Consider the following 18,004-nt stretch of genomic DNA (forward strand, 5'->3'; position numbering starts at 1 on the left):
CGCGGCACCCTCTTTGCACAGAGCTTTCTCATACCCAAATTTTCGTGAATGATATGATGTACACGTTCAGTTGATATCTTTAGAGTGTTAGAGTGCTATTTCATTCAATTTCAATTTACACTCATTTAAAATTATTTTGTGGATTATTTAAATGTTTTCGTCGGTAGCAACCTCTTTTGGTCGTCCACTACGTTCACCGTCTTCGGTGCTGATTTCACCACGTCTAAACTTAGCATACCAATCCTTGATGGTTGATTTTCCTGGACAGTGTCCGGAAACTCGGCATCAAGACAAGTTTTTGCTTCAACTGTATTTTTCCCTTCAAAAAGCAATATTTCATCAACACGCGAAATTCCTTTTTATCAATTTTTTTTTCACAATAAGAAAAGTTGCTTCACTCAAAATGTTATAATTCACAAACTAATGATCCGACAGCTGTCAAATTTATACACGAATCTTTTGAGGGTTAGGGCTAACTAAAAACATATGGATTTAATTCTAGTAGCGTCATCTATGTGTCAGGCCGGGGACTTTTGTATTGACCTGTTAAAACTGACTGTAATTTTCTTTTTTTTCGATTTAAAATTATATAAAACGCAGCTTATATCTGTTCTTTTCTTGTTTTTTTTTGTATACAAATTTAAGGAAATTTGTCATTCTTTGGCCTTTTAAGGTAAACAAAATTTGTTTAAATGCGAAAACAGAATATACATGTTGTTTTCAGGATGTGAAGGTTCAAATAGAATTTTATGTTCGAATAAGTGATATTAGAGAAGAAGGTTTGTTCTTTGAATTTCAAACCGGATAATTATGGATCCAAATGTGGAAGAACAGAACTTAACCAACATACAATTCATCAAGTAAGTAGGTCTATCCTTAAGGTCTATATCGATAATTGAAATGAAATATAGAATACGTATATAGTCAAAGATTAATGATCGTGATTTAATCTATTAAAATGGAAAATATGACTAAGTTCAATATTAGAATCAGCAGTCGCTCAGGCCACATTAGAATCTTCAAAAAGAATTAGAAGTAACTACAATTATAATGTTTTTTTCAACTGAATAAATTGAAAGGTTTGAAAAAAGTTTCTTCGTAGTCCTTTTGAAACAGTACTACAACAAAGCACTAAGTATATATGTAGTAACAATGCAAGCAAGAATTTTAACATTTCTTTTTATTGTTCTGCTATTGTTATTATGTTATGTTACCAAATGTTACTTAACGTTTATCTATTTTAATTCACTACTAATTGATGCTATGTCCCAATTTTTTAAATTTAATTTAACTAAAATATTCAATAATGTTTTCATTCAGAACGATTTTTAGTATCTTATAGTGATGGTCTAAGTTTTTTACCAATGAAATTTGTATTGTTAAAAATATAAACACTTTGTTTTTTAATAAATTTTGAAGTATGTTTGGGAAATTCGAAAAAAAGGGTGTCGTGTTTCAGGAAAACAATGGACGTAGATTTGATAATTTTAATCCACTGTTGGCTGTTGGATCATTTCTTACTATACGAGAGCAAATATCTTTTAAGAGGATAGTGAAATAGAGTTTATCGGTAACGAATCATTTGTCATCGATCATGTATTGACTTCCATGTCCTGTAGAGACAGTAAACTCTAAATTGAGGATTTATATTTTGTTATACAATCGAATAAACTTCAAATGATGAAGAAACAGATGTTCTTAAGATATAAAATCTAGTGAAAGGTTATAAAATATCTATATTAAGACAACAGACAATAACAACAACAATTTGTATTTTTCTTCTAGACAAATAATCATTTTAAAGCACAGTTTATTTAATCAGAATTATTGTGATATTGTCTTAAGTGTATTTATTAAAAAAAAATGAATACATATTAACTGTTTCTGTAAGAAAATTTAAAGATAACCAGACGCGATATGCAAATAACAATTTCTTTTTCTTAACGCGCACCGCAGCAGTGGGGAACAAGTAAATAAACCTTTACAAACTGAATAAAAAACCTTTTCCGATGAGGTTATTACCTTAACTGCCTGGATAATGTCGATCCCTGCGCTGCCTGTTTGTCCTTTTTGGCCCTTTTCTCCCGGCATGCCCTGAAATAAGGATAATATAATGCGTCTTGTTACGTTATAAGCGCAAACATGTGTTGTTGTTGTTTTAGCAACAGCGACAAAGCAAAAGAGAGCAAGAGCGGCAGATAGACGAGCGCACACGGACTGATACGGATTTCGGTTCATTTCTTCTGAATATAAATGATGGCATTAAATTCAAAATAAGTTGGTATATGTGCGAGCGTGTGTCTGACAAAGTCCCGATTAATTTAACGTATTGGGGGAAAAATGGTAAAAGAAACACGGAAGGTAACAAAGTAAATTAATAAAAATAAGAGGTAATAGAGTAAATATTAGAAACTAATTCGTAGGCTTCAATAAATGATAATATAGATAATATAAGCCTATAAATTAATTTCAAAGGATTTACAACATGGTGTTGCTATGTATTAGATCGCCTCGATACATTTATAACGAATTTCACGTCGAAGCCTGACTGACGAGGCTTCACATATATGTATGTGTTATTTCATCAAAGTGTGAGCAAAAATATTTCAGTGCTTTGAAAACATGCGAATTTGTATTGAGTAAATCGTATTTAGTAGAAGTTTTTCGTTGTTATTACAATTTGAAGCTAAATGTGTCTGAAGGTCACCGAATAATATGGGAAACTTATGAAAATCATGCTCCATTGATTTCAACGTGTGAATACTAGTTCTGACGTTTTAAATGTTGTAATTTTGATAGTGAAAACCAAGGGCGTTCTCACCAGTTAAAAAAATTCAAGACGAGGATTTCAAAGCATTACTGGGTGAACTTCCATGTAAAACGCAAGAGGAACATGCAGGGCTGACGTGTGTAATACAAGAAACCATTTACAAACGCTTGAAGAACGCGAGGATGATCCAGTAGCTTGGATATTGCGTGCCATTTGAATTAATCTAAGGCGAAAAAGTATCCATGACTCTAAGCTGAGAATGCTCTGTATTTGATGATCAGGTTAGAGTGGTATACTATGAGCTGATAGAAATCTAATTTATCCATAAATGTTATCGACTACAATTGATGCGTTTGAGCCAAGCTCTGCGCAAAAACGACCAGAATACGAACAAAGACATAGTAAAGTTATTGTTCAGCATGACGACGTTCGACCATATGTTCCAAAACTGGTGAAAGGTGCTTGAAAACATTAAAATAGGAAATACTATTCTACCCTGCGTATTCTCCAGACCTTGCTCCTTATGACTACTATTTGTTCCGACATATGAGTCGAAACCTGTCTGTGCAGCGCTTTATTTCTTTATGTAAATGCCAAAAATGGGTATACGAATCGATAGCCTCTCAGTCGTTCTCTCGAGGTGGAATCCGTAAAATAAACAATGAATAAATAAAAGATTGAATTTGATAATACTAGCACCGATTTTTTACATTAAAGCTTCAAATCAAAAAAGAACGTTTAAAACCAATTTATAGACCAATGCTATGTGGAAAATTGTTTGTATTTTATAGTGAACTCCATCGTACTTTAATCGAAAATGGTTAGGCGAATTGTAAGATAGAAATTCATGTAAAAATACACATCTCAATGGCCTGGTACATCAACGATAACACGAAAACGAATTTAACAGGCGCTCGCATGAATTTTGATATATTTTTTTACTTAAAAAAGGTGTTTATTGAGAAAAATATAATTCTCTATAACTTTTTCCCATCTTTGTGGGTTTGTCATTTTTGATCTGAAGAAGTTGTGTTCCTATTTGAGCTAGAACAGTGTCTTTTACAACTTTTACAACGTGGGATATTTAATAATATCTTGATACACATTGATCAAAATACGTGCAAGCACCTAATGGCATCTGTTACAACAATCTAAAGCCTAGAACGCTATGAATTAAATCCAACGGTTAATCTTTCCTTCAAGAATTTTATTAAACCGTAATGTTATTAAACATATTAATCAAATTTAAATGCTAGGAACCATGAAATTTAAACACCGCCTTGCTCTCTAATTGCTTAATATAATATAATATTTATAATAAAAAGAGATATGATTTAACGAACAATATATGATTAGAGCGAGAATAATACTTTAGTACCTTAAATAAAAGTACCTTAAATAAATGAAGAACATGATAAAACAGACATAATTTTTGTCGTCCGTGTTTTTTTTTTCTATTTAGAAGAGCTTAAATGTTTGTCTCAAAGTTGTTATCAATTGTTGAAAAATATTAAAAGCTGTTCTATATAACAATTAATTAAAGATCGCAGTCCAAATCACACAATCGTTTAATAATTTTGCAAGAAGGTGAAGTTACAGTACCAAAACGTAACTTTTGTAAATTTAGTAGTATTTTATTGTACTGAAGTTACACGTATATTGAATTATAATTTAAAACTTAATTAAAAAGTGCACGATAAGCAGAAAGTATCAAAATATTTAAGGCTAACTCTGTAAGTGTTAAAAGTTGTTCTATATAACAATTGATGAAAGATCGCAATCCAAATCACACAATCGTTTAGTAACTTTGCAAGATGGAAAAATAAGAGTACCAGAACGTAAGTTTTGAAATTTGGTAGTATTTTATTGTATTGAATGTATATGTATATTGAATTAATTGAAAAACGTACGATGAGCAGAAATCATCAAAATATTTAATAGTGATATTTTAAGGCTGCTAAAATGAGTAAGTTCCTATAAAGGCAATGTGTAAATGGAGTACTCCTTATATCATATTCTGTTGGTAAAGCCAGTCAGACATCTTAAATTATAGAACTATATAATGATTATTGCCCATTGTTTTGTCTACGACGTGTGTTTTTTTTATTATATACATATTTTAATTTAATTTGCTGAAGATGTTGAAACTAATTAAGAAGTTGCCAATACATTGGTTGTATGCGACTGTGAAATGGTTTATCAAGTTCACTTGAGGTCCCAATTGGTGTTCGTTAAGAAGATATCGTCTCTCCACTGTTTTTCAACATGGTAGTGGATGATATTGTGAGAAAAGTTTTAAAAATCTATTTTGTTAGAGAAGAAGAACTCCTTCACTGATCTATGTTCTACTGATGATAGCCGATTCACTAATACAAATATTGGTCTTGATGATATGGCTCCCACTGCAAAGCCATATGGCTTGAGAATTAATGAAGACGATAACGCCTGCTATTGTAAATCTCAATGGGACCCAATTAACATAGAGCAAGTGTAGGAATTCATATATTTAGGGTCAGTAATACAGAAGAAGAAAGTGGCATTTATCACAAAAGGAATAAAAAATATCTCCGAAACTTAGATATTTTTATAGTCTGACATCCGTATGCTTGAGGTCTTTCAAATGCGATACCTAATATAAATCCTTCTCTCCATAGTCGTATTAGAAATGAAGTCATTCGTTTAAGATTTGATTATTGGGGTATAGTTGAGAAACAAATCCAGAGACGCAGATTACATGGTTTAGACGAGTCTGTAGAATGAAAAGTTAACGAATTTCTCATAGACTGTCGACCGCTTTTCTAGAATGATACTTATTTTCACCAATATAACAGGTCAATTGAAAAGTCCCCGGCCTTCAACATTCAACATAATTCCCATCATTCAATGGTGACACACTGATTATAGTGATCCTTCAACTTTCGATACCATTTTTGTAGTACGATTTGTCCTTTGCTTCAAAATAGGCCTCAGTTTTGGCGATCAATTCTTCATTCGACGAAAATTTCTTCCCAGCGAGCATTCTTTTGAGGTGGATGAGGAAGCAATTTGAAGCCCACTTCGTGGTTTTCTGTCATTGTGTTCACTGACTTGTGAGACGGTGCAGTCTTGGTGAAGCAGCACTTTTTCTTCAAATGTGGCCTTTTCAAACAACTTCAAACAGTCCAATAACGCTATGTAATAGTCGCTGTAGAGTGTCTGATATTTCATTCAATTTCAAGTTACGGTCATTCAAAATAATTTTGTCGATTTTTTAAATGTTTGTTCACTTTTGGGCGTCCACTGCGTTTACTGTCTTCGGTGCTCATTGCACCACGTCTAAACTTAGCATATCCTTGATGGTTGATTTTCTTGGGATAGTGTCCGAAAACTCGACATCAAGCCAAGTTTTTGCTTCAACTATATTTTTTCCTTTCAAAAAGCAATATTTTATCAACGGACGAAATTCCTTTTCATTATTTTTTTTTCACAATAACAAAAGTTGCTTCACTCAAAATGCTATAATTCACAAACTAATGCTCCGACAGATGGCAAATTTATACACGCATCTTTTGAGGGTTAGGGATAACGAAACAATATATGGATTTAATTCTAGTAGCGCCATTTGCCAGGCCGGAGACTTTTCAATTGACCTGTTATGACTAATGAAATTTAATCGTTTAATATAGGATTATGTAATACTAATTATACCATATACTTGTATTGATCAACTAGGAAATGTAGGCAAAACTGATAATACTTGTTTATATTATTTCAAACCTTCTGTTGTAACATCTATAGACATTAAGAAACTATTTGTATAAAGTTGATTGAGAGTTACTCGGCTTTTGTTTAGATGGCAAATTAATTGTTCTCTTTTGCAACGCGCACCATTTGTCACTTGGAGAAAAAAAAGTAAGCCCAAACCTAACTGATGACTTTTCGGATAAGGGCTGTTACGTTCATTTAGGGAAAGGTTTATCTTACTTAGTTCAATCTGTTTGCCGGGCCCCTTTTACATTTTCAATTTATCCTTATCCCAAATAGTTTCTGTTTAAGATTAGCTATTTGTCAAGGAAACAGGTTTAGCAAAAGAAATCGTCATTATCATCGTCTTGTTTCAATTGTTAGGCATTGTCTAGTAAATTGTATGATACTAATGAAGATAATTTGCCTTTTGTTAATAGATTAAGTGTGGTATTTAATCATAAATAAATTATACTATAAGACTACTAACATATTTGTTTAGTTAATTTTACAAGAAAGTAAAAATTATTGTTTTTTTGATTTGTGAGTTATGAGAAGAACTAGATGTCAAAGAGAACTATAGAAACCCAAGTTAGGTTAATAAGTGGGATATCGAAACAACTCATAATTTTGTTTACTGATTTTAGTGAAATATTTTAGAGCTGTGGGAGTAGGTGTGTTATTTCGATAGAACTGTTTCATTTCGTCTGCAAAATAGGTTTTTAATATGATTAAATTTGACCAAAATATTTGACCAAAGTTATTTAATTATTACATTGTTACTAGTCGTTTCCGTCTAACCTACTATTTGTCTTTATGATAAATGAAATCTTGGTATATATTTATGAGGATCCATCGGCCCTATCTCAGTCTCTGGTGAAATAATTTTCATACATGTCACTGCTGTATTTTTTATTATATGCACCTCACTACACAACACTGCACAAGATCAGATGGTTTGATTCTTTTGAGTCTGTCTCCTGTTCTGGTCGTATCCAAAAGCTGCAGTACTTCAATATTTTCATGAGAATGGAGTCTTTCCTAATGCGCCCTTGCAATTCTCTTGAATTCTTGACTGACTGTGGATATCTGAAGTTCTCGATGTAGGTAATCAGTCCTATAGTATTTGGGTGCGTTCACAATACCTCTCAGGACTTTGGTCTGAAAAATTTGTATTTTATTTACGTTACTCTTTGCAGAACATCTCCATAATTGAACTACGTATGTAGATATAGGTTTCACTATTTGCTTATATAATAGCAATTTATTATGTACTGATAATTATGATTTTCTTCCAATTAGCCAGTACATTTTCCTATATTTTAATTCCAGTTTTTTTCTTTTCCTCTTTATATGTTCCTTCCAGCGAAGTTTTGCATAAAAATTCATTCCGAGATATTTAGGGTTGTTGCTATATGGAATGATGATAGTATTATTTAATGTTATTAGTGCTTCTATGGTCTGTTGTGAACTGTGAACTGCACATGTACAAATTTACTTCCATTAAGTCTGATTTTCCAAGCTTGTGTCCAATTATTTATATTGTCACTTACCTGTTGTAATTTTCGTGAGGCTTCTTCACTATTGTCTCCGACAGCTATAATCGCGGTATCATCAGCAAATGTAACCATCGTAATATTCTCCTTTTGTGGCATATCACAAGTATAGAGTAGATGCACTTCCTTGTGGTACATCTTTTTAGCTTCTTTTATTGTAGAGTAAGCTTCTTCTCGTTTGACTCTAAACATTCTGATTATAATGTACGATTTTAATAGTTTGGTGTGTTGGTTTGGCAATATATTCTGTAGTTTATGAACAAGGCCTTCATGCCAAACCGTATCGAAGGCTTGTGCACATCTAACAATATAGCTGAGCATACTTTTTTACTCTCGTAGGCTTTTTCAATAATATCTGTTATTCTGTCGACCTGGTCAATTGTTGAATGCTTGTTAATAAACCCAAACTGGTGTTTTGGTATTAGGATTTTTCTCTCTATGATCGGTTTTATTTTTTTCAACAGGAGTTTTTCAAGAACCTTAGATATTACTGGTAGTAGTGATATAGGTCTATAGACTTTAATTTCGTTTGGTGGCTTCCCAGGTTTTGGGATCATTGTAATTTCCGCCCTCTTAAAAATGCCTGGGACATGTTTTAATCTAAATGCTGTATTGTCTCGAATACATGGTACCTGATTTTGGAACTCTGAAGACGTTTTGCTCCATAAAGTGACATGACAACTAGATTAAGCTCTAAAAACGTACTGAATAACTTAGCAATATATTGTAAGCTCGTAATAATAGATTTGAAGTTAAATCGCTCGTTAGAACTCGCTGTAGTTAAATTGTAATAAATTAGGTTTAATATTATCACGTAAAATTCAAAAAAAAAATCAATAAAGTTTTATTGATTTCAACGAAGCATCATTTTAGGAAAGGAAAGTTGCTTGGAAAGTTAATGTTTGCTTGTTGAAGCTCTTGACAAGAAACATATGGACATTTTATATCTGGAGTGACGGACAATTTTAATGAAAATATATTTGATTGTGAATAAATAATTCTAAAAATAAGAAGGATATTCAAATTATATACAGTAAAATTGTAAAAATAGGTACTAATACATTATTTTAATAATTAATTTTTTTTGTAATTATTTTAAATTAATTAATAGCCTCTATGTTTTGTTGATAAAAGAAAACATTTATCACCCGTTTCAGCGAATAGTACTTATTTATTCAGCACTCACGCGTCTTCAGCAAAATCAAATTGCATTCAAATAAGAGGATAAAATGGATAAAACAATAGTCCTTTGAAATTAATCTTCAAAATTGATAAATACGTATTACAAATATTATATAACAACAAATATATATTTTATTATGTAATTAATTTATTTTAGCTCAAAGTGAATTTGGATTTTTTGTGCGCCGATTTTAATGTTTGGATGCCATTTCAATCTTTGCTTAGAACAACATTTAATACTTATTGGTAAATTATAGAAATCAATGAAATTCAGGTTTTCAGTTAATATGTTCATATCTAGTAAAAAAATTCTGGTTTTAGATTGGCAAGAAAGTAATTTCTGTTTTGTGATATTAATTTTAAATAATTAAAAAATCAGCAAAATTATCAAAAGCAAAAACACTTTATTGCCAATCTATTGCAGTATGTAATATCACTTGTAGATGATATCACGTATACTTACTGGTTCTCCTTTAGGACCGTCCAACCCGATTGGACCCTATAACACAACAAAATATGAACCAAAACAATAATACAATATTTGACATTACCATAACCAATATTTATTCTACATCTACCATCTATATATTGAAATATTAGACCATTACCACAACTAAACATAAATATAATCTACTAACTCAATATAAAATAACACATTAATCTGGTTAATAACTAAAAAAAATTCTAATTTATGTCTAAAAACAACCGAATAGGCATCCCCAGGAAGACACCCCACCCCTTTGTATCGTAACATCAACAAGAAATAAGACACAGTTACGGAGAACAAAAAAGAAAACGATCTTTAACTCTCAACCATTTAGTTTTTTGGACCCTCTGCCACCGGAAGCAATAAAAACAAATGAAAAAAATTTCGAACAAACCGGAAATCCCGGATATCCGCGGATCCCTGTCGAACCCTGCAACAGAGATGTTAGAGTTCAGTTTCTTCAGTTCTTACTGTTTCTGGTTTGTTAGAATAGAAGAGATTTAAGGGAAATTTTGAAATGTATCAAAAGTAATTAACGGTTGTAATTGAATTGGGTTTAGTTAATGTTTGCTCTTTCCTTTTTTATATAAATTATTAGGTGTGGTACTTAATCGTTAAGTATTTCTAGGAGGTCACGTTAGTAATGCTTAGTAGTGAATAAAGTCGATGTCAAAGTCAAATACCGATTGTAAACTATAAATTGTGACTAATTATTTTGTATAGGAACAAAACCATAGTTTATCCAAAGTTTTCTTATACATATGTCATCAGGATGCTTAATGTATTGCCTGCTGCAATGTGTAAATTAGTTTTAGAATCAGATAATATTTGTTTCTCATTTTATTCTACTCAAAAAGAGATACAATGCCGTCTAGTAAGTTCGAACATGTAACCGAACTAGCATGTCAAAGTCGTCTGCTTGTTACGCAAAATTCTTCAAAACAATAGTGATAAGAGGTTATAAACCGGCAAGTTCATGGTCACTTAAATATCCCAAAAAATGAAAAATATGATCTTGAATTCACCAAAAAAAAAGTCCTCACATGAAACATGTGACAAAATTAAGATAAGCTTGATGTTGGCTCTATCATAGATTAAAAATATGAAATATATAGAAACAGTGAGTAGTTTGTCAATACAAACATATTTTTTTTAAATTTTTTCAAAGAAAACTGTTAGTCTGAAAAGTATCGAAGAGGTCCAATGGAATTTCCGGATATTGCTTTTAAATAATAAAAAATTTAAAACTTTCCGAATATGATGTAATTTAGTGCTGCAGTTTCTGAATAAGGGATAAGTAAAAGTGAGTGTATAAATAATATATGATAACTGTTAGGACAGAAAGAATAGTAATTGTTTTGCAGATATGGCAAATGCATTAAGGAGAATACAGTGATTAAATCTAGTTTTATCAAGAAAGATGTGTACAGGTTTTAACAGAACAAACGAAGGAGAATTACAGTGATATCAAAATGTCTCAACAAGGAAACACTGTACCGAAGGACACAAGAACTAAGCGTAAAAGTAAATATGTTTTCTAATGAAAGTAAAATATATTACTTGGATATTCATTTCTTAATTAGGTGGATTTGGCCTCCAGGGGATACAAACAACTACAAACGCACCTAGAACTCTAACTCATAGATGGTGTGGAAAAGAGTTCAATGGAAATATAATCAAACGCAACCCTAAGCTACAAACTATTTTATATAGTCCTTTGACATGTTAAATATATGTCAAAGCCAAACTGAACTAATACACAGACTTGCAAGCATTGCGACGGCAACATTGCGACGTTTTGAGGTCCCAAGTATGATGACGTATGTACAAAATATCTTTGGATAGACTATATATAAGTTTTTATTATACTAACATAAAAGTTCTGTGTAAAATTGGTCTAGTTCATATCTTAAAATATGTTGTTTGCAAATATCTACATTCTTTTTGTTTAACACAATTATTATAAAGGTTTGGAGATAAAGTAATTTTGATCCTTTCTTCATGGTTAAAGTAATTTTATTCAAATATATATGTGTTGTTTTGATATTTTGCTACTTTTTTGCCAATACCATAATTTTGTCACTATAGAACACTGAAAAAAGTGTTTCTATAAGCCTTATTTGTCGTCAGGTTTACATCATTAAAAGAGTTTTGCGGAGACTTGAACAAATGAACATCGCATGGGGCAGGCTCCGTGTTATATGGTTAATTCATCAAAACTTCTCACCCAATGTGTTTTAATTTTTGCTGAGCTACTATTAGATATGTGTGCAGTTCAGTGTTGCCGTGATGTCTTCCACCCTTTTTTATTTTTCTTTAATCGTATTAGTTATTGACAACAGATTAACTTAATCTCAACAGTTAAATTAAACACTTGGTTAGGTTCAGGTAACTTGTGATGAACAATTTATTTCCAACCCCATTAAACAGTAAGCCTCTCTAGTGTTAAAACGAGCTTTGAAACCGTTTGTTTTCACAAGCTGTCTTCTTCAGACTTTACCATAATATTTTTCATCGTCTGTAATAGTCAGTCTTAAAAGTGGTTCTTAGTTTTAGCAGCGATTCACAATTGAAAGTTCAATCTTAATTCATGTGGAAATCAAATATTGAGGTTATTTTGCTATCCAATCTTATTTAAATGGCCTAAAACTGTTCTAAGGTCGATGCTTAGTTTCGTAGTGATACCGTGAGATAAAATGTCTCGAAATGCTTAAGAATTTCATAGACCTTTTTAATAATTGGCCATGTCACGGTTAGGAACCCGTCACAATAAACACCACACCATTTTCGATGAATTTGAGCTGAATTTTTCCATTAAAAAAAAACAAAAATTATTTCTTCCCCAAACTTATATTTATTTGAGAATAACTGAATTATTTTGCTTTAAAATGTTTTTTTAATATTTAGCTGAATTCATTCAATGATATGTTTTAAAATAAAAAAAAAATCAAACATATCTTTTCTTTGGATATATATTTTCAGGTAGTAAATCTCACTACCCATATTGAGAATGACCCAGAATAAATAATATGACGTTCTCTCATATATTAATCGGTAACTATATGAATAATATCTGAACAGGGTAGACAAAAGGGATTAATAAACATTTAATCCGATATAGGTTAGGTTCATGCTCTACTTGTTATTGGAATACTGTTACTGGATTATTAGTTAATTAATAATTACTAGTACCATTTTAAACCCATCGATGAAACAAAAATTATGCAAAATCCTGTAATTTCCACTTCTCTCTGATTTTGTACTAATTTTCCGCATTATTATCATTTTGGAAGCATTATTTTTAACGCCTTTCTTCGTACTTCATCGGAAATTGCAACATTTAATTCAAAATTCGTATAAATATAAATCAAGACACTGAGATGTTTATACTTTAGTAGTATAGGGTGGTGCAAAAGTCCCGCTACCATTTTGATTGCACGCCCTCTTGGTAATGTGACCTCTAGCTCAGTTTCGCTTTAACCATGGTATTGTGGAGACGTCCAAAATTTATTCTGGTTAAATATACGCCACAAGAATGAGCAGAAATAGTGATAATATTTATTGAAAATAATCGTTCCATGATTGCCACTCCACTTCCACCACGTAAGTATTTTGAGCACATATTAAAAAAAGTGTAACCCACATCTTTACAAGAAGTGAATTTCTGAAAGGCCGTATACTATTATTCGGTATAAATGGTTGTGAGACGAAGTAAAATCTTGAAAATACAGGTGGGATACAACTTATTTTTGGAATGTTTTTAGTTGAATCATGATTGTAATGGTTTATTGTACATCACGTTTTTCAGATCTCTTTTTATCAGGTGCCCAAGTGCCGAAAATAGGTTTGGAACAGGTGCTTTTCAGGGTGACTTGACGTGACTTCCTCTGGATGAGATTATTGTAATAGATTCATTTTCCTACAAAGGTCGTAATTCAATGCAAGAATCACTATATGATCTGATAAATGCTTGTCACTTACCCTTCAGTTGAATAATTTTTCGGGTTATTTATCCCATCATTTGTAAAATATTACGAATTATTTCCATTCATTATTACTTTATTTTATTACTCTTTATTTCAAAATCGAGTCTTTGAATCTCTTAACTTCATTAACATCTTTATCGAAAGTATGAATCTCAATATAGGAAGGTAAAATTATCATACTTACAAAGAAGGTGGCGCTTCAATCAACAAAACTCTGTGTCCAGCCTGAGATCATGTGAATGACAAGTTTCAAATTGTTCATTTAGGTTGTACACATCAATTTTATGGTAAACTTTTTTTAAAAATATTTTTATATTATATTTAGGCTAGATTAACCTATAAGGAAACTTATAATCATCAGGCCTATAGAACAGGGACTTTATCGAATATATGTGGCTATGTGTCACCATGGACAAGACATGGATCGACCATTATGCTCTAGAAGTGAAACAACAATAAAAAAGTGAGGGATTTTTCGGAAGAGTAATGACTAGCGTCTTTTAGGATGCGAGAGATATTCTGTTAATTGATTATCTCGAAGAAGACAAAACAATTGCAGGTGAATATTACTCTAACATATTTTATCAGAATAGCGCACATGTACAGAAAGATGACTTGGCGATGAGTAATCTGCGCGATTTGGCATACGTTTTTCTCTTTATTTGACACCCTCAAATCCCCATCTCTTCCTAAACTTGAAAGATCTTTTGATTTAGATGTGTAACTTCAGGAAAAGGAAAATACTGATATTGAAGAAACGATGCGTCAAGCGTGTTAAAACCAAGGAAGATCATGTAGAAAAATATTTTTATTTTTACTGAAAACCTGTAAAAGCATTATCAGGTCGAGAACTTTTCATCTTGCCCTGATATATTAATTGGGTTTTAGTATTACATACATCATATTATTAAACTCTAAATAAATTAGGTTGGCACTCAAATACTTTTTGTTTGTTAAATATTTGCTTATTGAACAGATATATCAAAATAAAAAGACTTAAAATATATTAAATATTACTATTGCAAAATTGTAAACTTATATTTAATTTTGAAAAGCTTCTTTCATCTCCAGGTTTTCGAAGAAGGAATATCAGAGAAATGGAGGCCGCATTAATTAATATTGGCATATCGTACTTCGCAACCGAACTGGTAAAGTGGTATTAATATTCGACAACTGTTTCGCACAATTTCTCTTTCAGTGAGTTCTGGTGTTTTGTTGAAAAAGCCACAAACCAAAATCCACAACCAGCATTTGTCTTACCCGATGGCCATTCTCGCCTTTTTGACCCTTGTCACCCTGTAATATTAATTCAGAAGGATTTAAGGCCACGGCCACACTAATGGATCAACTTAAACTTCACCGAACTTAGCTGAGAGCTCACTCGAGACCTTTTCGTTCAGTTTTTTCCTTCTAAGGACTTCATTAAGAAACAACTAAATATTTTTTACCAGGAATAACACAATTTAAAACAAATAAAATGACAAACAATTGATGCGGGTCCATCAGAGCAATGAGAAATTCGTTAAATATTCGAATATTATATCGAATATCCTGGCAAAAAACGTTTGGCTGTTTTCCAAACGGAAAATTCGATAATCAAACAATGTCCTACTTTGTTTCGTAAAACATACATAAGAATATTTATTGTGTGGTTGCGTATCAGCAATTTTCATTGGTATCAAGTACTAACCCAATTTTCGATCAAAAATAATTTATTCGGGAATATTTAGCTTGTTTAAGCCCCATTTCGAGGGTCTTAACATTTGTTGGCACTTGATACTCTTCTTCATTAACAATATTTTCTCAAAAAAAAGACAGGGTGGTTTTATGAAATATTGAAAAGCAAGCATAAAGATATGTTAATAATTTATATATATATATATATACATATATATATATATATATATATATATATATATATATATATATATATATATATATATATATATATATATATAAATGACACATATCAAGTAAAAATATTCCTTATTGAGAATTTGGTCGTAAAAGAAAAAATAATAAAGGAGGATATTGTTATAGAAAAGCAAAAATTAGATGTACTAATGTGATCCAACCCTTTTCGTTTGTTCGAACAAATAAGCTTGTATACTCCACTTGATGCTATAACATATTCAATTTTAAAAGCAATTCACTACGATTTAAGGCAACGTAATAATAGGAGGGTACAATATCTGGTAAATACAGAAGGCGAGACATTATTTTACAGCCAGTATTTTTTCAAATCGTCAGAGTAATGTGAATCTTATGTATATATGTCTTTATATTCAGCCTTATTGATCAGACAAAAGAAGTTTTTCTTTTACTTTTTACTAAAAATAAATTTCAACACTTTTTCTTATTAATCTATTAAAAGGGCATTAGTTGTCTGGAGCTTTAACCTTTACTAGTTTTATAACTCATAACCATAACTGATGAATTCTAACATATATAACTATCAACTTATCTATTAACAATCCGTAATTTATTAATCGATTAGTTTTCTGATGTTGCTAATGCCAATAAGTTATAGTGTTACATCTATGTATTTTTTTTTTCGCCTTTGTTGCTTTATCCATTTTTTCATCACAAGTAACACTTCGAAGAGACCCTGTCTCTCCACGGAATAAGTTGCAAAATGTTCTTCAACTATTGAATAATTATTTTATTTAATTAATGTATTACACAGTTTTGCTGTAATTAAACCATTACAATGAATCTTAAATATCATGAAACATACAGTGAAATAATTTTATGAAGAAGATAAATTTAATTCTATTCGGAATAAATATTCATCAATGAATTAGGTTTGTTATCAAAATAATAGCATCAAAATCATTGGCATCATTTTTGCAATTTATTTGAAACGAAATAATTAAATTCAATATAAAATGATGCAATAAGACCTGTAGATAATGTTGGTAATACATTTTTAACCTCTTCTAAGTAATAAAAACTTTTTTATGTTTGCATTTATTTTAAAAAAGAAAACTAATATTTCTAGAACTAATATAGTCAACAATTTAAGATAAGTTGAAAATGAAAATTAGGAATTCTTATGAATTAGAGTAATTACTTAGTTTTAGCCGTACCTACTTGATAGATTATGAACATTAGTTAAGTAACTATAATTTTAATGGTCAATCAGTACTCTTCAAGATCGATTTAGTACAAAACAAATTGAATTTGATTACAGCTCAATAATATTTATTGCAGTTTGATGGTTGCCGATGCTTGAGGATGAAATCCAAAGGTTTTGAACCAAACACTACACCAAGTGGGAGAATCAGAAATAAGAAATAATGGAGTTGTTCAAAGACTGAAAGAACTGAATCTGAGGAAGAAAACACTGATGAAGATCTATAATGATAATGAAATTGTTTATACTGCAATATTTTTTGGATATAAATGAGCTAACCAATTATCTTGATATGAAATATATAATCTATATTATATTTAAAATTAATATTTTTGTTATTTCATATTCTTCATTTTTCTTCTTTCGTCTTTTCATCTTCGTTTTGAAGGTAATTTAAAAGGATTATCGTTATTTAATGTTTATGGACCTAGGTCATATTTAATTTTATTTTATATAAAATATATTTCCCAATATTTCCACATGAAAATTAATGATTAAGGACTAAATATTGGGGAAGTGAAAAACAGATCATATATTGTAGAGAACACTTGAAAGAAAGAAATTTATTAAAGGAATTTACTTGTTTATGTGCAGTTCATATCTTTCATAAAATACCCTGCGTAAGAATCAAGATAAGTTTACTGAGCGAATATTTTATATTTAAAATTTAAATATAAATAAATAAAAAATATATGTACCGGAAAACCATTTTTGCCTGGCGTGCCTGGAGTACCCTAAACAAAAAAAAAAAACAAAATCAAAAAACAACATAACGCAACTCAAATCATTCGGTTAGAACAAATTGAAATCACTAATGGGCATGCAACGACAAATAGCCTCATATCATTCATAAACGATTCCTTGTCTGTGTCTTACCGCTGGACCTTGCTCGCCCGGTTCCCCTTTCTTTCCCTTCTTCCCCCGCTTGCCGGGAGGACCTGGTGGACCTGGCGGACCTGGAGGACCTGAAACAAAACGAGCGGTGCGTTACGGCTGAGAACTGTCGCTGCGGATTAATTAAATCCGTACGGAAACCGAAAACCTCCGTTATATCTACGAATACAACCCTCGCGCGACCTTTAAACCACATAACAATACCCTGAATGACCTGACGGTTGTTAGGTCCTTTATCCAAAAATGAACCGTTCATCTAATATACTTCGA

General features: G+C 31.2%; 1 protein-coding gene across 25 annotated transcripts in view; it reads right to left on the reverse strand.

Annotated features, from left to right (window-relative positions):
* Positions 1–18,004, reverse strand: part of LOC143191543 (uncharacterized) — a 544,206-nt gene that overhangs the window by 35,870 nt on the left and 490,332 nt on the right. For 16 of the 25 annotated variants that reach the window (XM_076396802.1, XM_076396853.1, XM_076396819.1 and 13 more), the window contains exons 2-6: positions 17,717–17,805; positions 17,539–17,574; positions 14,965–15,000; positions 9,695–9,730; positions 2,023–2,094 (exon numbers count right to left, since the gene is read on the reverse strand). In XM_076396802.1, coding sequence (XP_076252917.1) covers positions 2,023–2,094; positions 9,695–9,730; positions 14,965–15,000; positions 17,539–17,574; positions 17,717–17,805 — 269 coding nt within the window. Of the gene's footprint in view, positions 1–2,022; positions 2,095–9,694; positions 9,731–10,112; positions 10,149–14,964; positions 15,001–17,538; positions 17,575–17,716; positions 17,806–18,004 lie in introns of all 25 variants that reach the window. The other 9 variants (XM_076396880.1, XM_076396844.1, XM_076396781.1 and 6 more) reach the window with 3 other exon arrangements.

This window comes from Rhynchophorus ferrugineus, unplaced genomic scaffold, assembly GCF_030347505.1.
Source record: "Rhynchophorus ferrugineus isolate W39M unplaced genomic scaffold, kcgeb_rfMv2 rfM1, whole genome shotgun sequence".
Taxonomy (NCBI): Eukaryota; Metazoa; Arthropoda; class Insecta; order Coleoptera; family Curculionidae; genus Rhynchophorus; species Rhynchophorus ferrugineus.